This window comes from Pseudonaja textilis, chromosome 7 (assembly GCF_049901715.1).
Source record: "Pseudonaja textilis isolate UNSWEBS1 chromosome 7, rPseTex1.2, whole genome shotgun sequence".
Lineage (NCBI taxonomy): Eukaryota > Metazoa > Chordata > Lepidosauria > Squamata > Elapidae > Pseudonaja > Pseudonaja textilis.
In genome coordinates, this window is record NC_141996.1 from 22,957,755 (window position 1) to 22,978,905 (window position 21,151).

At 34.6% G+C, this 21,151-nt stretch overlaps 1 protein-coding gene across 7 annotated transcripts in view; it reads left to right on the top strand.

Annotated features, from left to right (window-relative positions):
• Positions 1-21,151, top strand: part of FRY (FRY microtubule binding protein) — a 184,696-nt gene that overhangs the window by 9,259 nt on the left and 154,286 nt on the right. For 4 of the 7 annotated variants that reach the window (XM_026708917.2, XM_026708919.2, XM_087937233.1 and 1 more), the window contains exon 1: positions 19,087-19,471. The exons of 2 other annotated variants lie outside the window; for them this stretch is intronic. In XM_026708917.2, the coding sequence (XP_026564702.1) occupies positions 19,273-19,471 (199 nt within the window). In that variant the 5' untranslated portion in view covers positions 19,087-19,272. Of the gene's footprint in view, positions 1-9,292; positions 9,344-19,086; positions 19,472-21,151 lie in introns of those variants that run through there. One more of the 7 variants, XM_087937235.1, reaches the window with a different exon arrangement.

Here is a 21,151-nt window from a genome sequence, read left to right on the forward strand (position 1 = left end):
GCGGAAATAATTTTACATATTGATTTTAGCTTAATTTTAACAATAAGTTATTATTGCATATATATTATGCTCACATATTATGCTCATTAGTAGGGAACATTAAGGTGTTGGATTAAGAAATATTCAGACATATGGGATAGAGCCGTCATGGTGAACGTATGCCACGCGTGCCAGAAGTGGCACACAGAGCCATCTCTCCAGGCATGCCAACCATCGCCCGTTGCTCTTCCAGATTCCAGCTGGTTTTCGCACACACAGAAGTGCCAGGAACTGGAAGATCAGCTCCCTGGCATGGGTGTGCGCACTGATCAGCTGGCCTTTGTGTGCACATGCATGTTAGAAATGGGAAGACCAGGTGGCCAGTGCACATGCGTGTGCCAGGAAGCTAAGCTTCCAGGTTCCAGTACTCCTCTGTGCACATGCAGGGGAGCTGCTCTTTTGATTTCCGGTGCGCGGAAGCTCCCATTTCAGCACTCAGTGCCAAAAAGGTTCGCCACCACTGGGATAGAACATTCACCTCTTTGTGCTGTGAATTAGGAATGGAAGAGATTCAAAAATTAAAATGAGAATTGTGTACCTCCTGACCCTGTCTGTGAGATGTTTGTGTTCCAAAAGTTTGTGGTCAGCTCAAACCTTAAAAGATAATTCCCTTCAGTAAGATAGAAACAAAGCTGAAAGTTTTTCTTTGAACCTAAAGCTTGTTGTTAAAAACATTACAGATGCCATATGATTTCACCCCAAATAGAATAAATTATATTTGCCTGGATCCATTTGAATTCCATCTGAGGAAGTATAATAGCCAAATATCCCTAATAGAGACTGTTCAAACATAGAGATTGTGGTCACGAAGGCATTTAAAGACCAAGGAATAGAATCTTTGGAATAAATGTGCAAATTTTCTAAATAAATGACCAAAAAATGTTCAAAAGGTCATGAAAAATGGGACTCAAAAATCTCATAAAGGCTGATTAGCTGGAAGCTAATAGATATACCCATACTCAAATTTCTTATTAGAAATACCAAAAGCAGTTAAATATTTTGTACCCTTGTTTAATGTGAATCAGATGGCAAAATATTTGGGTTCTAATTTTGTCATTTTGGTTCCTACTTTGCCAGTTGCAGTCTTTATAGCATAAGGAAAGCAAAGATAACTTTGCCATTTATTTTTAATTTTAGAATCTTTACAATTTTATATTCAGTATAAGATTGTATTTATAATGGCCAGGGATTACATTTTCCCCCTTCCCCCTCTAATTACAATAAAGAAAGAAAAAAAGAGTTCAGAAGGAGAGATAAAGATACCAGACAGATATGAGCCATGTGTTTGCTTGCTTCTTTTTTGGATTAATATCTTTTGTTCAGGAGTTATAAGAAATAATACAGAGAAGGTAACATGCTTGGGGAAAAGCATATATACAATCTTTAGATTTGTACATTCTGGTAAATCATTATATGATTGTTTGCTTTTACCTTAGCGTAGTATGCAAACATAGTAACCATGACTTGTAAATCATTGCTTAGGATTCAGAGCTGTGTTTGTTAAAGAGGCCCATTTGTTGGCTTATTAAACAGTATAATTAAAAAGATTCATGGCTCACAATAAAATAAAATAGAAATTCTTCAGTGATTTTTCATTATCTACTGTGTAGATTTTTTGGGAAATTTATCCATAGGAGTATGACTGCAGAAACATATCTAACTATTGTATTATACTGCATAAAATAGAAGAAATTAATTTTTTCTCTAATGTAGCATTTTTTCTATATTGCCTATTTTCCTCAGACAAGCAAATTAAATTTGATGCTAAATAGCATTATAGAGAAATATGAGCTCAAGAAGAATTTTTCCAGTGACTATAGCGTAGAGGAGATAAATTCTAAAAGAATCACATAAACATCTAAAATTGCATTTAACAATCATTAATTAAAACAATAGTAAATGGGGAATTCAAATAAAAGCGTTTCAACTCTTCAAATAGTTCAGTGCTAACTGAAATAAAAAAATATTTAGGTCTTAAAAGCCCCTTCCAAAAGGATCAATATTTATTTCTTCAACCAAATATTTTAAAAATATGGGCTAGCACAGCTTCGGCATATAGATATAAATGCAGGTGATTCTTTACATAGCTTCAGTGTTGGTAGAGCCTTTTTAAATTGCATTCAAAAGGGAGAGGCAAATCATATAATTGGTATAAAAAGATTTAATTTCCTTTGCTAATGCAAAATCCATTACATTAGATGCGAGGATGCATTTAATTATTGATGCTTAAGCTGGGCTTATAACCAATAATCAAAGATAAAGTGTACCTTAAATATATGTGCCTTATTTGAAAAATATTTCCTCTGAAACTATAATTGAAATGTTTGATATTGTATATAGATTGCTTTTGATCTGTTTTTACAACTTTTGAAATGTACATAAAAATAAGCAGGAAGAAATCATTACATTTCTTTAAAATCCGGTAGATTTATAGGTATGTTTTGTCAACTGGAGTAACTGCTGTTGAACTGTTGTGAAAAAAAGGATTGCTAAATATATATTGACATTGAATAATATAATAGGATGTTTATATATAGTATATGTATGCCTGTGTCTATATTTATATCTATTGGGTATAAATATATAGTACATTTATACTTAATGTTCAAATGATTGCAAGTGTTAAGGAAGTTAGCACATAGTCACCTATATTTATCTTTGTATAATTCATTTGATACATTTTTCTTTAAATGAGAGAAGAATGCAAAGAACACTTTCCACCTTTAAATAATGTATTATTATTTATTTCAGCTACAATAAATCCCAATGAATATTTGCCACTCAGGGATCTGAAGTCAGGTATATTTAGATGCAGAGGTTTGAAAGCATTGATATATAATGAAAAGTTGTGTCTTGTCTCATCAAATTAGTAATGTCTTGTTCATTTAGGCTAAATAAAAAGATCTTATACTTTGCTGATAATACAGAGTAGAGGCTATATAGTTATCTCAAATTGATCTTTAGAAATATCCATTCTGAAACACACACACACACACCACACACACACACCCCACACACAGAGAGAGAGAGAGAGAGAGAGAGGCCTGTTTTTTGCACCTCCCAGGTGAGAATGAGCTCAAGTTAATTAGCCCCTGGTGCATAATCATTCACAGAGGAGGCTGAAACATGAGCTGTGACATCATGTCACAGACCTCATGACTACACACTGATATGTAAACTGTAAAAAGATGGTTTGCATTCTGATATCACAATGCATAAATCACCTTTCTTTTGTCATCAATGTACCATTGATGCCTATGTTCTGGAATTGATCCTTGGAATACATGATCTATTAATTCATATGCTCTGAAAGAACATTCTGATATATTAAAACGGATTATATTCCAACAATATTTTCCATTGTACCAGATGGCTTTCTTTTGAAATTAAATCTAATGAATGTAGTTTCGTTTGCACAAGCTGAATTTAGCAGTGGGTAATGGAAGAATGTAACAGAATCCTTGTGAAACTGGCCATATGGGATATTGTTTCAGTAATCTATTGTGGAGAAATATAAAAAGAAGCAAAAAGTTAATAAAAAAATAAGATAATAAACTGGATTGCATTTTTATTTATTTTAATACAACATAAGAATAAAGGAAGCTTCCCTATACTGTGTCAGACAGCAGCCCATCCATCTAGTATTGTTGACATTGACTGATGAATGGAGATACTGGGGGTTGAATTTTCACTGGACTACTTTATTCCCAAGAAATATGATCCTGGTTTTTTTCTTAGTTTACTCTCTATATGTACAGGTTTATTACATTTCTACAGAGTTGCCAAAGGAATTCAGGGATGAATGGATAGGAAATGATACTTATAATACCCTCAGCATTTAAATGTTAACATTATAAATTATTGAGAAACTGATTTGGTTAAGCTATAGTTAGCTATAATTATTAGCTATAAGCTAATAATAACTTTACAGATAATTTGAAGGAAAATATAGGCAGCATTAGAAAAGTGTCCGCAATTGAAATCAGATTGCTGCTGTGTGTGTAAACTCCAGTTGAATAACTTTTTTATATTTAAAAACTTTCCATATTAACTAGGGAAAATGTGAGGAATTTAGCTATTAAAAGCCCTGCTCTAATATAATTATAATTATATTAGAGCAGGGCTTAATTATTCATTTTGCAATTATAACCTGTGTATATGTTTCTACTATTTCTATAATATGTGAATATCAGAATTTACAGAATATAAGGAGTCAAAATCTGAATAAGACTGAGGTATATAAAATTCATATACAGCAATTGTCTGGAAGTAGCAATATATTGTGGGTGCTCTATCACTGGAGACTTTTAAGAAGAGAGTGGACATCCATTTGTTTAAAATGGTATAGAGAGTCCTGTTTGTGCAGGGGGCTGGACTAGAAGACTTCCAAGGTTCCTTCCAACTCTGTGCCTCCGCCACTGCTAATCCTGATGATAATTGGCTAGAAAAAAAGTTAGTGGCTCTCCACCCTTGAAAGTGTATGCAATAAAATGAAATGTCCTACAAAACTTGTAATTCATAAGTCCACCCTAAGGCAGGACATATCTGGATTTGGTAATATAATTTATTTTCTTTCTGATTTAGCATTGAGGGATTGTATGAGAACTAAAATTGTAATGGTGCTGTACAGGCCATTTGTTTCAGTGAGCTAGTTTCATTAAACTACTTAGTCACTCAACCTTGCAATTTTTCAATAGAGACCAGAAGATGGTGCTGCAATTATGAGTATAGTATGTCCAGTTGATTCAATCAGAAATCAGTTGTCTCCTCTCAGAATTAATAAAATTGAGACAGATGGTTTAATTGTCACTTATGATTTAATCCTATATTCTCCATGGAAGTCTTTATTAAAGGAAAGTACTTAAGTAGTTCCACTATTTTCTGAAGTGGGAAAAAGTTATGTTTTCCTAAATCAGGCATGTCCAAAGTCTGGCCTGGGGGCCAATTGCGGCCCATTTTCAAATTTCAAGTGGCCTGCAGCCTCTTCTCCCTGCTAGCTCAGCCTGTTACTAATCTCCACCTGCCGGTGTTTTTCCTTTCACTGCACAGCGGTTCCTGTGAATGGCTGAATGGTCGGCCCCCACACATTTTCACCTCACCAAATCTGGCCCCCCTTGCAAAAAGTTTGGACACCACTGTCCTAAATACTAGGCTTCTTTAGTCTGATTCATTAGCAATGTGATTAAGTCTTTTGTCCATGTGAGATTTCATTCTTTTTTTATAGATTTTTCCCCTTAGCGTATTGCTTCTAAAAAGAGCACTTACTGTATAGAAAAGTAGCGCACCAGATTTAATCAGGGAAATAATGTGAACTTGAGGAACTGGTTTCACAACCTTTCCTCTCCACCTTCTACCCTACGTGTTGGGAGAAGTGTGTTAATAGAACTCTGCAGCTGCAATTAACTCTTAATTAATCCACAAAAAGAGATCTACAGGATTCCACACAGAGAGATCACTTTATCATTCTACAACTAAAAGAAAAGAGTTATTATTTTCAACCAATTTATATGGCTACCCTACTCACAATTGTAACTTTGAGTAGCTAACGTAAGATTGAAACAGAAAAACAAAAAAAATAACCAGCAAAATAAAAACAACTCTTTTGAAGGAAGAGCTGGGTTTTCAAGAAGGCCAGCCACAGTGGGGCTATCTTTCAAGCTAGAGTGAAGATTGAAGAGTTCAAGAGAACTCCAAATCACATATCAGATGGAGTACAGTCCCTTCATATCCAAGTACATGCCAACTCCTGAGAAACCTTAATCATCCAGGAGACACATGAATCTAACACACAATTGGCTATACTATATGGACAAACAGGTTTGAATTCTTCCCAGATAACCAAGCTATACCATGCCTCAATTATTTCTAATAAACCCAAACCTGCACAATTGGGAATCCAATTGAGGTGGATCTGACATATGTGGCTGGCTATCTGCAAATGCAATATTAGTACATTTGAGGAGAAAAGTCAACATCTTGTTTGGAATTTCTAAGATGTGGCTAATGGACTAAACTTCATAACACTTTATTAGGAAGGAAGCAAATTAAAAATATAGGTGTTAGTATAATAATGCTGTTATATATAATATAATGTGTGCTTTTTAGCTTTATTCCAAGTTATTGAAGGGAAGTCTCAAGATGTGTAAAATCTTTGCTTAGGATTTGCTACTTGTTACCTAGGGGTTAGTAGAGACAGGAATACTTTTCTACCAGCCAGGGATGGCTGAACAGTTTTTCAGTTCATCAGTACAAAAGGGCCAATGCCATTGTTCATCAGGAGCTGATTTTCAACAGGTTGTTGCTTCTGAACCTGAAATTCAGAAATAGCCTGCATAGAGAAATACCACTTTGTATATTGATTGACAGTGATATGGCCCCAGGAGACAGGTGTAGATTGATCAAATTTTATTTAATGCATTGCAGAGTTTAGTAAAAAAAAAAAAAAAGCAGCAACCCTAAGTTTAGTCATTTTCTTTTTTAATTGGCAGTCACAATTTGTACATACTCTCTGACCTCACCTTCCTGTTCCTACAGGCAACGAATGCAGATGTGAGATTCAAAAGCATCAAGATACTCACTTTTGACACAGCAGGAACCAAATAGCTATTAGGAGATATATTCATGTTCTATGTTAATTAAAACAAATAATAATTAGTTATGTTCTGTCTGCTTCATAAGCTGTTGAAGGTCAAGGATGACTGTTCAAAAATGGCATTTTAATGATCCAGTGGATAGTAGACTCAGAACATGCAATTGCACAAAATATAAAATAAGGATAAAAAGCTAATGTCATTCCAACCAGCAGACCAGAAAGGAAGTAAAGAATATTTTGATCTACAATATTTTTAAGCAAGCTACTATAACAGACTAAGTACCATTTGAGGAAAAATTGTGTGTCTACAGCAGGGCTGTCAAACTTGCAGCCTGTGGGCCAGATGCTCATGTGCTGGTCACACTCACACCCGGTTTAGTGAAGGGGGAAAAAAGTTGCTATACATCATGTGACAACACTGTGACAATGCGAGTTTGATACCCCTGTATAGACTTTTATAAACATACATGTTTATAAACTATATAATTGCTTACATTCCAGATCTCTTCCCATGTCGGTCAAAGTTGTTGGGATCTATAGTTCAGCAATATCTTGCGGGGCACAATTTCCCCATTCCCAACTTTTACAGTTTATATAACATAATGTTCCATGGATTTATTTGTCACATCAAAAACACACATGCAGATTTACCAATTATATTTAGTTTAAACTAAAAATCACAGTTGACCAGATCCTAAAATAGCCTTGAAAATTTTAGGTCTACATTTTATCTCACCTTCAGCAGCAAATTCAGTGCCATTTTAGTCAGCATAAAAAGTTGTTAATAAATCTGATTTACTAACCCATCATTTTTTGCTTGTGCTACAAATTTGGTCTTGCTTTCTTCTTGGAGATCTTTTGTATTGTGTACTTGTAGTATTGTCATTCTCCCTATGCGTAAACTACTACTACTACTACTACTATACATACACACACACACACATGCACACCAGGGGTGGGATGTGCCAGTTCAGCCGGGTTCTATAAAACCGCTCTGAAGAGCAGCAGACACCAAACCGGTTCGCTGCTATGACCTTTTGCTTGTCTGTTTGGTCCACCCACCCGCCTACTCTGGCTCTTGGCTGTCCTTTATTCCCTGCTTTTTCAGCCTCAGCTGCTTTGCGTGGCACAGCTGAGGTTGAAAAAGCAGTAAAGAAGAGGATTTTCAAACGGGCAGCTATCCGGGCAGCTGATGTTTCTTTTGAAACCGGACTCTCACTGAACCGGTAGTAACACCGGTTGAATCCCACCTCGATACACACATACACACACACATACACAGCTTCAGTCCTAAAGATACTAAAAAGCTTCAATTTAATCTGCCACACTAACAGCTAATATATTAGCAATAGCACTTAGCCTTATACACTGCTTTATAGTGCTTTCCAGCCCTCTCAAAATGGTTTACAGAGTCAGCATATTGCCCCCAACAATTTGGGTCCCCATTTTACCCACCTTGGAAGGATGGAAGGCTGAGTCAACCTTGAACCTGTTGGGATTCGATCTGTTAAATTGCAGTAGGAGTAGCCTGCAGTACTACACTATAACCACTGCGCCACCGAGGCTCCTAATTGCTATTTTGCTATTGTAATATTGCTATTGCCTGAAGTTGATTGTTGCTCTTTAGATTATATTTTACATTCTATCTACACTAATTATTTCTGCGTAACTGTAATACACATAAGCACTTATTGTTATTTATATTACATTTATATGTAATAAAAAGCTTAACCAAGTTTAAATATTTGATAGCAATTGCAGTTTGCACAGAATAAATGATTTTTCTGTAGTGTAAATACATCCCAATAATTTACTATATGTTTTCATATTACAAATGAGGAGAAAAAATGTAAAAACAACTGACAAGGACATCAATGACTCACTGTTAGACTGTATAAAAGCCATTTTGTGCTGGTCTCCTGATGCATTTAAGCAATAGTTGACATCAGACTTTCCACTTAATGTAAATAACAGATAAGGTTTTTGACAACCTGTTTTGTTTGATCGACTATCAAAAACCATGCTAACAGATAAGCTATTTTTTCACTCTTCCTTAGAAGCTTCTTTCTTTGTTTTTGTTTGATAATCTCCATTCATAGAAGCAACTTCTACAGTTTCAGGAGGGAAAACAAATTCCTTATTGATTAAGGCTACCCACCTAATAGTACATGTTTACAGTTTTCTCATGGTGCAAGAACACAAAACTGTCTCTAGTAGTTATGAAGTATAGTCCTTTGGTTACTGTTCCTATTCAGTATTAAATGAAGGCGTGACTATAATCAGTCATTGTACAAAACAGTAGCTGGATTGTTATTTGACTGGATATCAGAAATATTTGGCTGAATCTGTTCCTTAATTCTGTTTTTTGCTTAGCAGACAGGTGCTGTGCATTATTTTTTACATTTATTTTGAACATTTATTATACATATTCCATAAATAGTGAATGCTAACTACAGCTTAGTTAGTAATGTCAGATAAGTACACATTAACTTTGATAATGGTTGTACACAGGGGTGGGATATGACAGGGTTAACTACCGGTTCGGGATTTACTAGCTTCCCTGCCTGCTATGAGCCATATGCCTGTTAGTCGTCATTAGCACGCTGTGTGCCAAGAAGCAGCCTTTGAAACAGCCCTCTTTTCTTGTTTTTTTAACTGCAGCTGTGCCTCGTCCCGGCAGTTGAAGTTGAAAAATCAGGAAATAAAGATCAGGTAAGAGCCTGGGTGGATGGGTGGGCAAAAACATCAGCAGACATAGAACCGGTTCTATGTCTGCTGCTCTTCAGAGCTACCGGTTCTACAGAGTTGGACAGAACTGGTAGAAATCCACCCCTGGTTGTACAACAGCATATTAGATGAATTCAGAATTATTAATATGACTTTGGAAGAAACAGATAATTTAGCCATATAATGGAAAAAATGTTTTCTACTTGTCTAAAACAATTTTATAATATGGTCTTATATTTAATCTTATATCGTTTTCTGTTTATAACGTGGCCTTGAAATATGATCTTGTATTTATAATGTGGTCTAAAATGGTTGCCACTATGTAAAAAAGATGTTGAGACTCTAGAAAGAGTGCAGAGAAGAGCAACAAAGATAATTAGGTGACTGGAGGCTAAAACATATAAAGAATGGTTACAGGAACTGGGTATGTCTAGTCTAATGAAAAGAAGACTAGGGGAGACATGATAGCAGTGTTCCAATATTTCAGGGGCTGCCACAAAGAAGAGGGAGTCAAGCTATTCTCTAAAGCACCTGAGGGCAGGACAAGAAGCAATGGGTGGAAACTAATCAAGGAGAGAAGCAACTTAGAACTAAGGAGAAATTTCCTGACAAAACAATTAAATCAGTGGAACAACTTGCCTCCAGAAGTTGTGAATGCCCCAACACTGGAAGTTTATAAAAATATGTGGGATAACCATTTGTCTGAAGTGGTGTAGGGTTTCCTGCCTAGGCAGGGAGTTGGACTAGAAGACCTCCAAGGTCCCTTTCAACTCTGTTTTCTATTCTATTCTATTCTATTCTATTCTATTCTATTCTATTCTATTCTATTCTAAAATGTGTCCTAATGGTGCTATATATAGATAAATGTTACTTAGTTATATTATATTATATATTGCATTGTTTAATAGAAATATCTAGATAATTAGTTCTAGGTAAGAAGGATGTCTTGATCAGACATTTAGGGGTCATCCATATTTTTGAATCCCACAGTTGGTACCTCCAGTGTACACATTTTACAGATCTTGTTAAATAACCATTTTAGAAGTTGTAATTCCCATATATGGAGGGCACAACAGTTATGAACTACAGTTATAGTTCATACATCTCAGTATCAGTATATCTAATTTATTTTTTTCAAAAGTTAAACACATATTAAGTTCAGCTCCTTCAGCAGACATAGCCATATAATTTTTTTACAACAGTGTGCAAATGGCTTCCCATGATCTTATCATCTTTTTGGATATTTTGTTGATTTCTCTGTTTAAATTGCAATTGCAAATTGGTTCCTCCCTCCCTCCCTCCCTCCCTTGTATTGTCCGTTTAGGGAATTTAAATAGATTGACATTAAAATATTATCAATTATTAAAATATTTAAATAATATTCATCTGTTATAAACATCTTAGTTTGTTAAGTACACATTGGATAGTGTTGAAATATTTCAAGCTGTTTCCCTCTTTAATTAGATGTTTTCCTCCATTAATACGATTAACTCACCTTGGGGAACAATGCCAAGGACATTTTTAAAAAGATTATATGTCTTCCATGAGGGAACATATCCGGAAATGATTCTTGTTCCTTTGCCAGTTCAATTGCAATCTGTTTGGAAACTGTCAATCAAATAATGAAATCTTTACTAAATTTGCTAAATAAATTTGCTACTGTAATTTGCTGCAGCTTTGAAGCATTTTGCAAGAACCAATTCAATATTTAGCCTCTACTTTATTTATGTTCATTCAGTTTTATACACCAGGAACCCTGATTCCATTGGATATGTATGTTGTCATAGAAATAACATATGACTAAATTCAGGTACAATCAGCAGATTATTAAATTTTATTGCTCAAAGAATGTGAAGTAGTATCAGGTAGGAAAAAATAAAATCTTAGAAAAAAGTAATAATTCAGTGGGTTACTTTCATCTTTAAAACTGATAGACAAAATTGGTTTTTGTTTTCTTTTGACATGTGTATGCTATTAATAGAATTCCTGTTAATAGATAAATAATGATTCAAAAATAAATGACAAGTAAATCCAGTCTTATCTCTCTCTGATGTTAATCCAAATTGGTGATACATCCATATTGGATTGATCTCGTGTTATGTAAATTATGATTACATACAGAATCACAATAATCATTGTAATGTTAAATTTTGTGCATTAATTAAAAAGTTTCTAAATTAAAAACTTTTCTATTTCCCACTTTCTAGAACATTAATGATAAACATTTTAGCATCAGGACAGGTACACAGAAACCAGAAAAGAAACTTGAATGTAGAAATTTGAAGTAGGACAATTCAAAGTAATTTGCTATCAGTGAATCTGAAGTGTTTTAAAAGACAGTTCATCAGTAATAGTGATTAGGTAGCAAGATATAACCTGATCATGCATAACTTCTAGAAGTGTGGAAAGATACTTGTTGCAACACGTGTCTATTGTGATAAAAGCTAGAATTCTGTTGTGTATTTCTAATGAACTGCATTCGAAACAGAAGAACCCGGGGACCATGTTCATTTTTTTTTCTGAATTTGATTGGACAGCCAAGGATATTTTTATTTTATTAAAACCAATTTCAGCTGTAGAAAAAGCCACTGGTATTGTCCAAATGCCTTTACCTAGCATGGGATAATTAAAAAATATGCCTAAAGCAAGATTTTTGTACAGCCTAAAGACTTTATTCCTGTAAATCAATATTTGTCATGTTTTCTGATAATAAGCTATCTACTAAACTGAGTAAATGTTACAGCTTTTTATTTAACACATGTAAATAATTTGACAACTAATCAATGCCATTGATAAAGTATATAGTACTGTGCACACTTATTTAGAAATAAGTAATTAAATTTATTGAAATTTGTAAGTAGATTATGATGGAAAATGTATGGTTCTTCAAACTATTTTTATTTTATTTTCTTTGGGAAAAATATTGTTTTTGTTGTATCATTTAGTAATTATTACTTCTAAAGTTCTTCTCATCAACATTTAATTTGTTAGATTTCATCCAAAAGACCCAAACTGCCCAAATTATTAAAAATCAGACTATTATGAACAACAGGAAAATACTAATAATGGTGCAGTGCTTAAGGTATCAGGCTAGAAACTGATAGACCATGAGTTTTAATCCTAGCTTAGGCACAAAACCAGCTGGGTGACCTTTGGCCAGTCACACTGTCTCAGCCCTAGGAAGTAGACAATTGCAAATCACTTCCAAAGAAAATTGCAGGGACTTTGCAGGAATCAAAAGAAGTGACTCAAAGGGAGGGGTGAGTGAGTGAGTGAGTGAGAGAGAGAGAGAGAGAGAGGGAGAATTAAGCTCAGTGCAAAATAGTTTGGGAAAATAGGGCAAAGATTTCAATTTTTTTCTTCTTAAATTTTACATGATCATTAGAGGTTTTTACACTGACAGTATATGCATACATCAGAATATCATAATTTTTAAAGGGTGAGCAATACATTCTGCTTGAATAATCCCATTCGATTTTTCCTGTTAGCAGGCAGGCAAAGACAATGATTGCGTATTCTTTGTTTAGCATTATTTGTGAAATAGGATCCTTGTTTTCTTCTACTCATAATAAATGAAGCATAAGCTAGAGTTAAAAGTCAAAGTTTGTTCTTGGCCAGTTAAGAGAGGAATAATTCAGCAATCCTATGTCACACCCAAGACTAAAACAAAATAAAATGCAAAGAAATATAAGCTGCAAGAAGAACCTGTCAGAAAAGATCAAATCGAGTGCGTTAGAGTGCTCTTTCAACAGCATTATGTTCACTGAAACTCCCTGTCAATAGAATTTCTAACGTGAAAGAAAATGCAAAGGCATATAGAGCTTTTTCACATATTGTACGAAGCCAAAAGTTTTGCTTAAACATTATTTATTGAATAAATGACAGTTAATTGGATTCACACACTATGTTAATACATAAATCATGATTTACACAGTATATTAAACTCAAACCAAACAAACAATAGTATGATTTTGAACTTTGTATCAACTAATTTTTTATTTCCTACTTGTCAATGTTGGTCCCTGTTGCTGAAATGGAAATCCTTCTTTTCATTGTCCCATTGGAAAAACATTTTAGCATTCCAAAATATAGTTACTTTTTCCCCAGTGCTTTTGAATGATTCTTTCCTTTATATAGGGAACCTGTTGAAGCATGCATATGTACAATAATATTTGATATAGTTGTAAGGTAATGTTTTAAAAGCTTGGCCCCAAGCAATTGGAGAAGCACTGTGGTATAAGAAAGGGTGGAGTGGAGTGCCTTTGTTATGTCGAAATTAGCATTAGTTAGATTTGAACTAGTGCTGTGGTTTAAAAAACTACCGAATAAATCCCTTTGAATGGATTCATTGGAGAAGCTGAATGGCAGAATTATTATTTTCAAATTTAGTTTTGGTTTTCTTCAAGAATATTGTGGGAATAATATTAAATCAAGTTATCAGAACATTTCACTTATTATAGTATCTCCTATAAAGTTTAATTTTTCAACAAATTATCATAGCATCTCCTATAAAGCTTAATTTTTCAATAAATTATGTTGAAAATATTTAAGTAAAAATAAAAAGAGAGAGAAACAAAAGTGATATCATGATGAGAGTTTTTTCTAGGCCTCTTCTCCAGGCAGAAAATATAAATAGAGCTTTTCTAAATCTGATGATTTGTCTTTCAAATAGCCAGAGACAGCAAAACCAACAACAAAAAAATGCTGTTTGGAATGAAATAAAAAGAAAGCCAAAGAGGGTGTAAGTCTATTATAAGAGAAAGTAGTGAAGTGGTAACTTGAGATTAGATCTTATTTTGCACTTGTTTTCTCTCAGAGGGAAAATGGAGCTCAACTAGGTCATTGTTATTCTACTGGGAAAATGAAGGAACTTCAGCTTAGGATACATAAAGAGAAAATAAGAGAGAATTTAACTAATTGAAATTTATTCAGGTAACTTAAGGTCAGATGTATTTCATCATAGTCACAGAAGGACTAGCAGAGATTATCTAAGAAACCTAATGGCAATCTTCAAGATTTTCTGGAGGACTGGTGAAGCCCCAGGAAATTGGAGCAGAGAAAATATTATTCCTATATTCAAAAAGAAATAAAACTGCAGACCTGTCAATTTGATGTTTATATAAGCAATGTCTTTGTAGAGAATATCAAGCAACATGCTTATGGTGAGAAAGAATAGGAAAATTAAGAAGAGCCAGTGTAGGTTTTTCACAAATTAGTTTCAGATTGTGTCTTATTTAATTTAATAGACTAGTATGGTTTTATATAGAGTATATGTTGCAAACTTTTGAGAAAGTGTTTCATTATAGTCTCCATAAAATAAATATGGGCTGTATGATACTACTCTTAGTTGAACCTGCAGATTAAAAAAAACTGCCCCCCAAAATTGGCCCCACTTTAACTTAGGGGATGAAATCAAGAGTGCCACAGGATATTGCCTTGGACCCTGAGTTGTTCAGCAGGTCTATCAATGACAGCACACTTATTACATGTGCAGACTCTATCCTTGCCTTACTTGACCTCTCGGTGGCTTTTGATACCATTAACAATGGTATTATTCTGGATTGACTCAGAGGGTTTTAGGTGGGCAGCATGGTGTTGTGGTGGTTCACCTCCTTTCCCCAGAATCAATTCCAGTAGTTTGGAAAGGAGAGATTTTATTTATTTGATTTCTATAGCTGCCTAGCTCCCCAGGTGACTCAGGGCAATGTACATCATAAAATGTAAAAACAAATTAAATATAATTTAAAACAGTATAAAATAGATATATATCATAGATATATATCATTGCCAAGTAGAAATACCCTGCCTTTGAACCCTCTGGTGTGGGGTGCTGCTGGGGTCAGTGCTTTCCTTCTATTTAACATTTACATGAAACTTGGGTGAGCTTCTCCATCACCATAGGGTAAGGTATCATCAATATTCCAATGATATCCAAATATATATGTCTGTCCCTAGTAGATTAAGCAATGCTCTGTATACCCTATCCTGATGTCGGGAGACTGTGAAGGTCTGGATGGGGAATAACAGGCTTCAACTGAATCCTGGCAAGACTAAGAGATCTGGGGTTTAAAGTCCCTCTATTCTAGGACTATACTGTCTCAGGTGCTAAATGGATTGTGCTATCCCAAAAAACCCTGTGTACAATCTAGGTGTCTTCCGAGACTCACAACTCCCAAGGAGTAGGTGGTTATGACTAGGAAGGTCTTTCTACAACTTCATATTGTGCACCAGTTGCACCCATTCCTGGATTAAGAGGCCCTACAATGTACTTTACATAGGCTGCTCCAAAAGAGTACCTAGAAAATTCAGTGGCATCTGAAAAATGCAGTGGTACAAGCTGTTATGTGTTACTTGTAGAGTGCATGTTACACTTTAGGAGCTGCATTGTTTGCTTCCAGGTCCAGTTTAAAGTGCTGGGGTTCACCTTTAAAGTCCTACATAGCTTTAGGTTATTTGAGGGATCACCCTTCTCAATTTCATCTACCCATCCTACCAGATTTAGTAGAATTAGCATGTTCTGCGTTCTGTTGTCTTGGGTATTACATTTGGCCAGGCCTAGACAGTGGCCCTTTTCTGCTATGGTGCCTATATTATGGAATCCTTTCCCTCCACCCTCCAGAGATGGATCAGCCTCATAACTCTTGAGCTTTTTGAAGGTCTTCAAGATCTGGTTCTGTGGTAGGATTCAAATTTTACTACCGGTTCTGTGGGCATGGCTTGGTGGGCGTGGTGTGGCTTGGTGGGCATGGCAGGGGAAGAATACTGTAAAATCCCCATTCCCACCCCACTCCTGGGGGTGGGTTACTGCAAAATCCCATTCCCTCCTACCCCACTAACCTGCTTTCCAGCTCTGTTCTCCTGTGCAAGGCAACAAAAGAGGACCCAGCTGATCAGCTGGGACTCAGGAGGCAGAGAATAGATGGGGGCGGGGCCAGTCAGAGGTGATATTTGCTGGTTCTCCAAACTACTCAAAATTTCCACTACCGGTTCTCAGAACTGGTCAGAACCTGCTGAATACCAGCTCTGATCTGGTTATGCCAGAACTATTTGGAACTTGAGGAGATGGGTTGAATCCGTGAGGAGATTCTATTATTATCAACATTGTCCTGTTTATTATAATTTTCTTTTTTAATTCTTTTTTAATTTTTTAATAACTTCTATATAATAGCTGTGGGTAATGATTGTTTTATATTAATTGTTTTATGCTGCCCAGAGTCAACTTTCCAGGTGAACATATAAATTTGATTAATAAATAAGTTTAGCTAACACTGTAGACAAAAAAGATAATATTCAAAAAGATCTAGATTTGCCTGAACAGTGGGCTGGAATGATGACAGAAATAACATTCTTCAGGTTGGTAAGGAAATTTAAGACATGAGCATAGGATAGGATGATCTGGTTTTACATTAGTACATAATCTGGGTGTTCTTGCCAATCACATGAGCCAACAGTGTGGCTAAAAAAGCAAATACTATATTGAAATGTATTAACAAGAGCATAGATTCAAGGAGTAAAGTCAGATGAAAACTCCAAAGATAAAAATAGCAACAGCACTTAAGACTTATATACTGCTTCATAGTGCTTTACAGCACTCTTTAAGTGGTTTGCATTTTCAGCATATTGCCTGAACAATCTAAAACATTATTTTACCCATCACAGAAGGATGGAAAACTGAGTCAACTTTGAGCCGGTCAGGATCAAATTCCTGGCAGTGAGCAGAGCTTTGCCTGCAATGCTGCATTCTAATCACTGCACCATCACAGCTCTTGGTGAAGGGTCTCTGTGAGAAATGATTAAAAGATCTGAGTATGTTTAGCCTACAGAAAAAATGACTAAAGGGACATATGACCAAACCCAGAAGGTGAGGTGGAGTTTCTTTTTTATTACCTGAGAGTGCAGGATCAGAGCCAAATAAATTATCCTTAAGTATACACAGACATCTTTTCCCTTTCTAAATCAGCAAGTCCACTGCAGTTTATACTGTGCTAACCACTAATTTTATGAATTACTGCATTAGACATATTGAATTCTGCATGGAATAGAGTTATTCATAATTCATGGTTTACTAGGCTCTTGGACATTCATATTTCCTAGGATTGGAAAATATCTTTACCAAAGACATAGGAGACCGTATATTGGATTATGGTCAAATAACTGGTTGGCATTTATGGTCCTTCGCTGTGTACTAGGGAAATTTACAACTAAAACATTCAAACACTGGCATTTTGGATTTTGATATTTCTATTTATCTGAACTGCACCTATTCAAAAATAAAGGTTTAAGGCAGGCAGTAATAAATAAATCCAAACTGAAGAAAAATGCATCATAATATATAGCTGGACATATAATTCCACACATAAAAAACCAACTATATTTTAGAAAAAGGTCAAGAGCTATATAAGTTATCACTTTATTTAGCTTGCAAGAAGATTCACACTTAAACCCAAAACTCTATTTAGATTTCAGCTTTGAGGGGAAGATTTGAATGATATTATATCAATTTATCTGTTTAATTGTAAAAAAGAGACTTGCTTTAGGAGAGCTTAAATCAGAAGCAAGAAGTAAGAAAGGGGAAGTAGAAAAACAGAAAAATCGTCCAGGTGTAAACATGTTTACAAAGCTGTGCAGCAGTTATTCAAGTTTTAGCTGTGTAAACAAAGCTTGTTGAAACTTTACCATCTGTACTTCAATTAACTGAAGAACTTGCCCCAGGGTATCTAGGGAGTTTGTTGACTATGCCGAAAAATGGATGAAAACAAGGATAGAAACTGAATTAATGTAAGATTTCCTTAAACAAAGGTTTTGTGTATCTTTTGAAGAATTTAAGAGTATTAACAGGGTTGTTTTTATAATACTGCATAGAAATAAAGTAACTCTTTTGCTATCTGCAACACCTGCATGATTTTAAAAAAAATAAAGTTTAGCTCAGCATCTCCACTTTATCAATAGCTTCAGGAGGCAATCTAGATAAAGGATGGTATGTCTTTACAGAAATGCAGAATGTCGGAGAGAAGAACTTAATTTTATTTAACATAAACATATTGAAATTCATAAAATGATACAATAACAAGTTGTACATATGATTTCATTAGATTTAACATGAATTTAACCTAATAAATTGCAATAATGTATTTTTTTATTCACGTATTAAGTTATTATAGAAAAATACTCCTATTCAAGGTTTGCAGATTTGAAATCTGTTATAAATCCTGAATATATGTATAGGTGTCAAACAGTTAACATTCTCAAAATAAATAATATCCTGCCATCTTCTCTAACTTGACTTATTCTAACCTGTGGGATTATTAATCCAATCATTCTCATTAAATAAATTCAGTATTGGGTGGCATTATGGAACTTGTGGCCCAAACCATCTTGAAAGCAGTAGATTGAAAACAGCTACATTGTTCAGTTATACACGTTAAATGAAATGTTTTGCTCACATCTGATCTTTAAACAAATAACAGAACATACTAAATTGCAGAGCTCCTCTATTTACTGAGACATGTCTCTGTGTTTGATCTGTCACTAAGCAGAGAAACATGAACAGTGAAGCATGAATTATCACAGTCTTTCAAAACCATTTTTTTTACCCTGCGTAATGGGAGTTGATGAGCTTAGTCAGTAACCTTGTCAGTAATCTGCATGTCTCTTTTTGCATTAATGATTTTGTTATGCCTCCTCCCCTGAGGTACTTGACTTTTAAAAGGAGGGACTTGGTGGTAATTCTACACTCAGTTCTGTCCATGTCTATTCACACTTGCTGAACTTACCGAACAAATGCTGGGCTAAGCATTAAAAATGGTTGGTGACTGCTTTTCATCAGTAAAAGAGATTTGATTGATCTGCAGCTCTGCTTCCATAGTTGTTTTATTTCCAGAAATTTGAGTAGTGGTTTTAATATATGTGCTGCAATGGCAATTGGTGACAATAATCTTCATTTTACAATTAAGTGTCAATTAACTTCATACCAAGCTGATTATAAATTAAGACGGAATAGTCTACCATTGGAACTCCTCAGAAATGACGTTAAAGGAAAGTATCAAAGAAATATTAGGAATTTAGAACTCATCCATCCGAGACGCCCTAAGAAAAGACCTTCACTCTTTCCAGGTAGGACATGTCAGGAAGTTGCTATTGCACATTCTTAATGGTTTTTTATGTTTGAAAAATACAGAGATTTCTAAACATGTATGATATATAAATGATACATATTTTAAAATATCAAATCATGGTAGCATACAGTAATAATTGTGAACTGAATCACCTCATTGCTTTGAAACATGTCTATTGAAAAATATAATTTTGTTTCCTATATTGTAGCATTTTTTATAAAGAAGTTTAGGATGTTTCAATGCTATTAAGAAAACACGAACAATCAGATTCTGTTTTGAATTATTTGTATGAAATTTTGACACTTCTTACTGTATTCAAGTTCTAGTTCTTATCAATAAAAACATAAAAAATTCTTCTGAAAGACATCCTTTTAAATCCTTATTTTGCACTGAAGTAGGAAATGTTTGAAGTAATGGGTATATTTAATCCTCGAATGGATTTGTGTTTCTTAATCAGATTTTCAATTAAATAAGGAACAGTGAATTATGGTTTTAATTTAAAATAGTAAAGGAGTTAAGACAAAATGTTGATTACTTGTAAATTCATTGTACAGATAGAGAAGTTCTAAAGCATATTAAGAACCTATATTTCTGTAAGTGTGCAACAATTTTTTTCAAATAGTAAATAAAATATATTAATAAGAAAGTCAAATTGATTTTAATTCAGAATCGTATTTAAGAACTCATATAGGCTTGATATCAAAGATTTGGGATTCTTGTTTTAAAAACGACACATCCCCTAAAATTTTAAAATGAAAGCAGATATGACTTAAGGAAGTACTATAAATGCAAAAACATTTTAAAAGCCTTAGGAGGAAAAAAATTAACATTTCTAAATGACTTTGCATTTTTGGTTTAAATTGTTAACCATAAGCAGACATCAATAAAGTTTTAATTAAATACAGATATGATATACAGTTCTTGTACTGCTTGAAGTCAAGTGATTTGGGTGTATGCTGCTATATACAACTTCCTTATTCCTGAACAACACCTACTTCACTAACATGTGCAGAGTTAAAATCATGTATGGGTCTTCTGGACCAGTTCCAGTCTGCATAATTACAGGTAATCCTCAATTTACGATCACAATGGAGCTCAACATTTATGTTGCTAAGTGAGACATTTTTAGGTGAGTTTTGTCCCATTTTATGACCTTTCTTGCCACACTTGTTAAGTGAATCACTGCAATTATTGAGTTAGAATATGGTTGTTAAATGAATCTGGCTTTCCCATTGGGGAAGTCAGTGGGACAGCTGGCAGGGAACATTGCATGTCACAGTCCCATGATGTCTCTCTTAATGACCATGATTATTTGATTAACAACCGCAGCTAAAAAATTGGGTACAGTCCTGTGAGGCCTTGCTTAATGACAGTTTTTTCAGTCTCAATTATAGCAAGATGAGCACTACCTGTGCATATATATATGGCAAGACTGAGCATAAAAGTAATGCATACAAGACAACTGGGGATTTGTGGTAGATCCAGGCATTATTTATTTATTTATTTAGAAAATGTATATCGCTGCCTAGTTGCTCACAGCAACTCTAGGCAGCTTACAAACAATACAAACAATTATAGAAATAAAAATAAAAGACAACAACTCCATCCACCCCCGCTGATAACACACAGTCAAATAAGCCATTTGATGGGCTCCATCTCACTAGGAGTTCCCCAGACA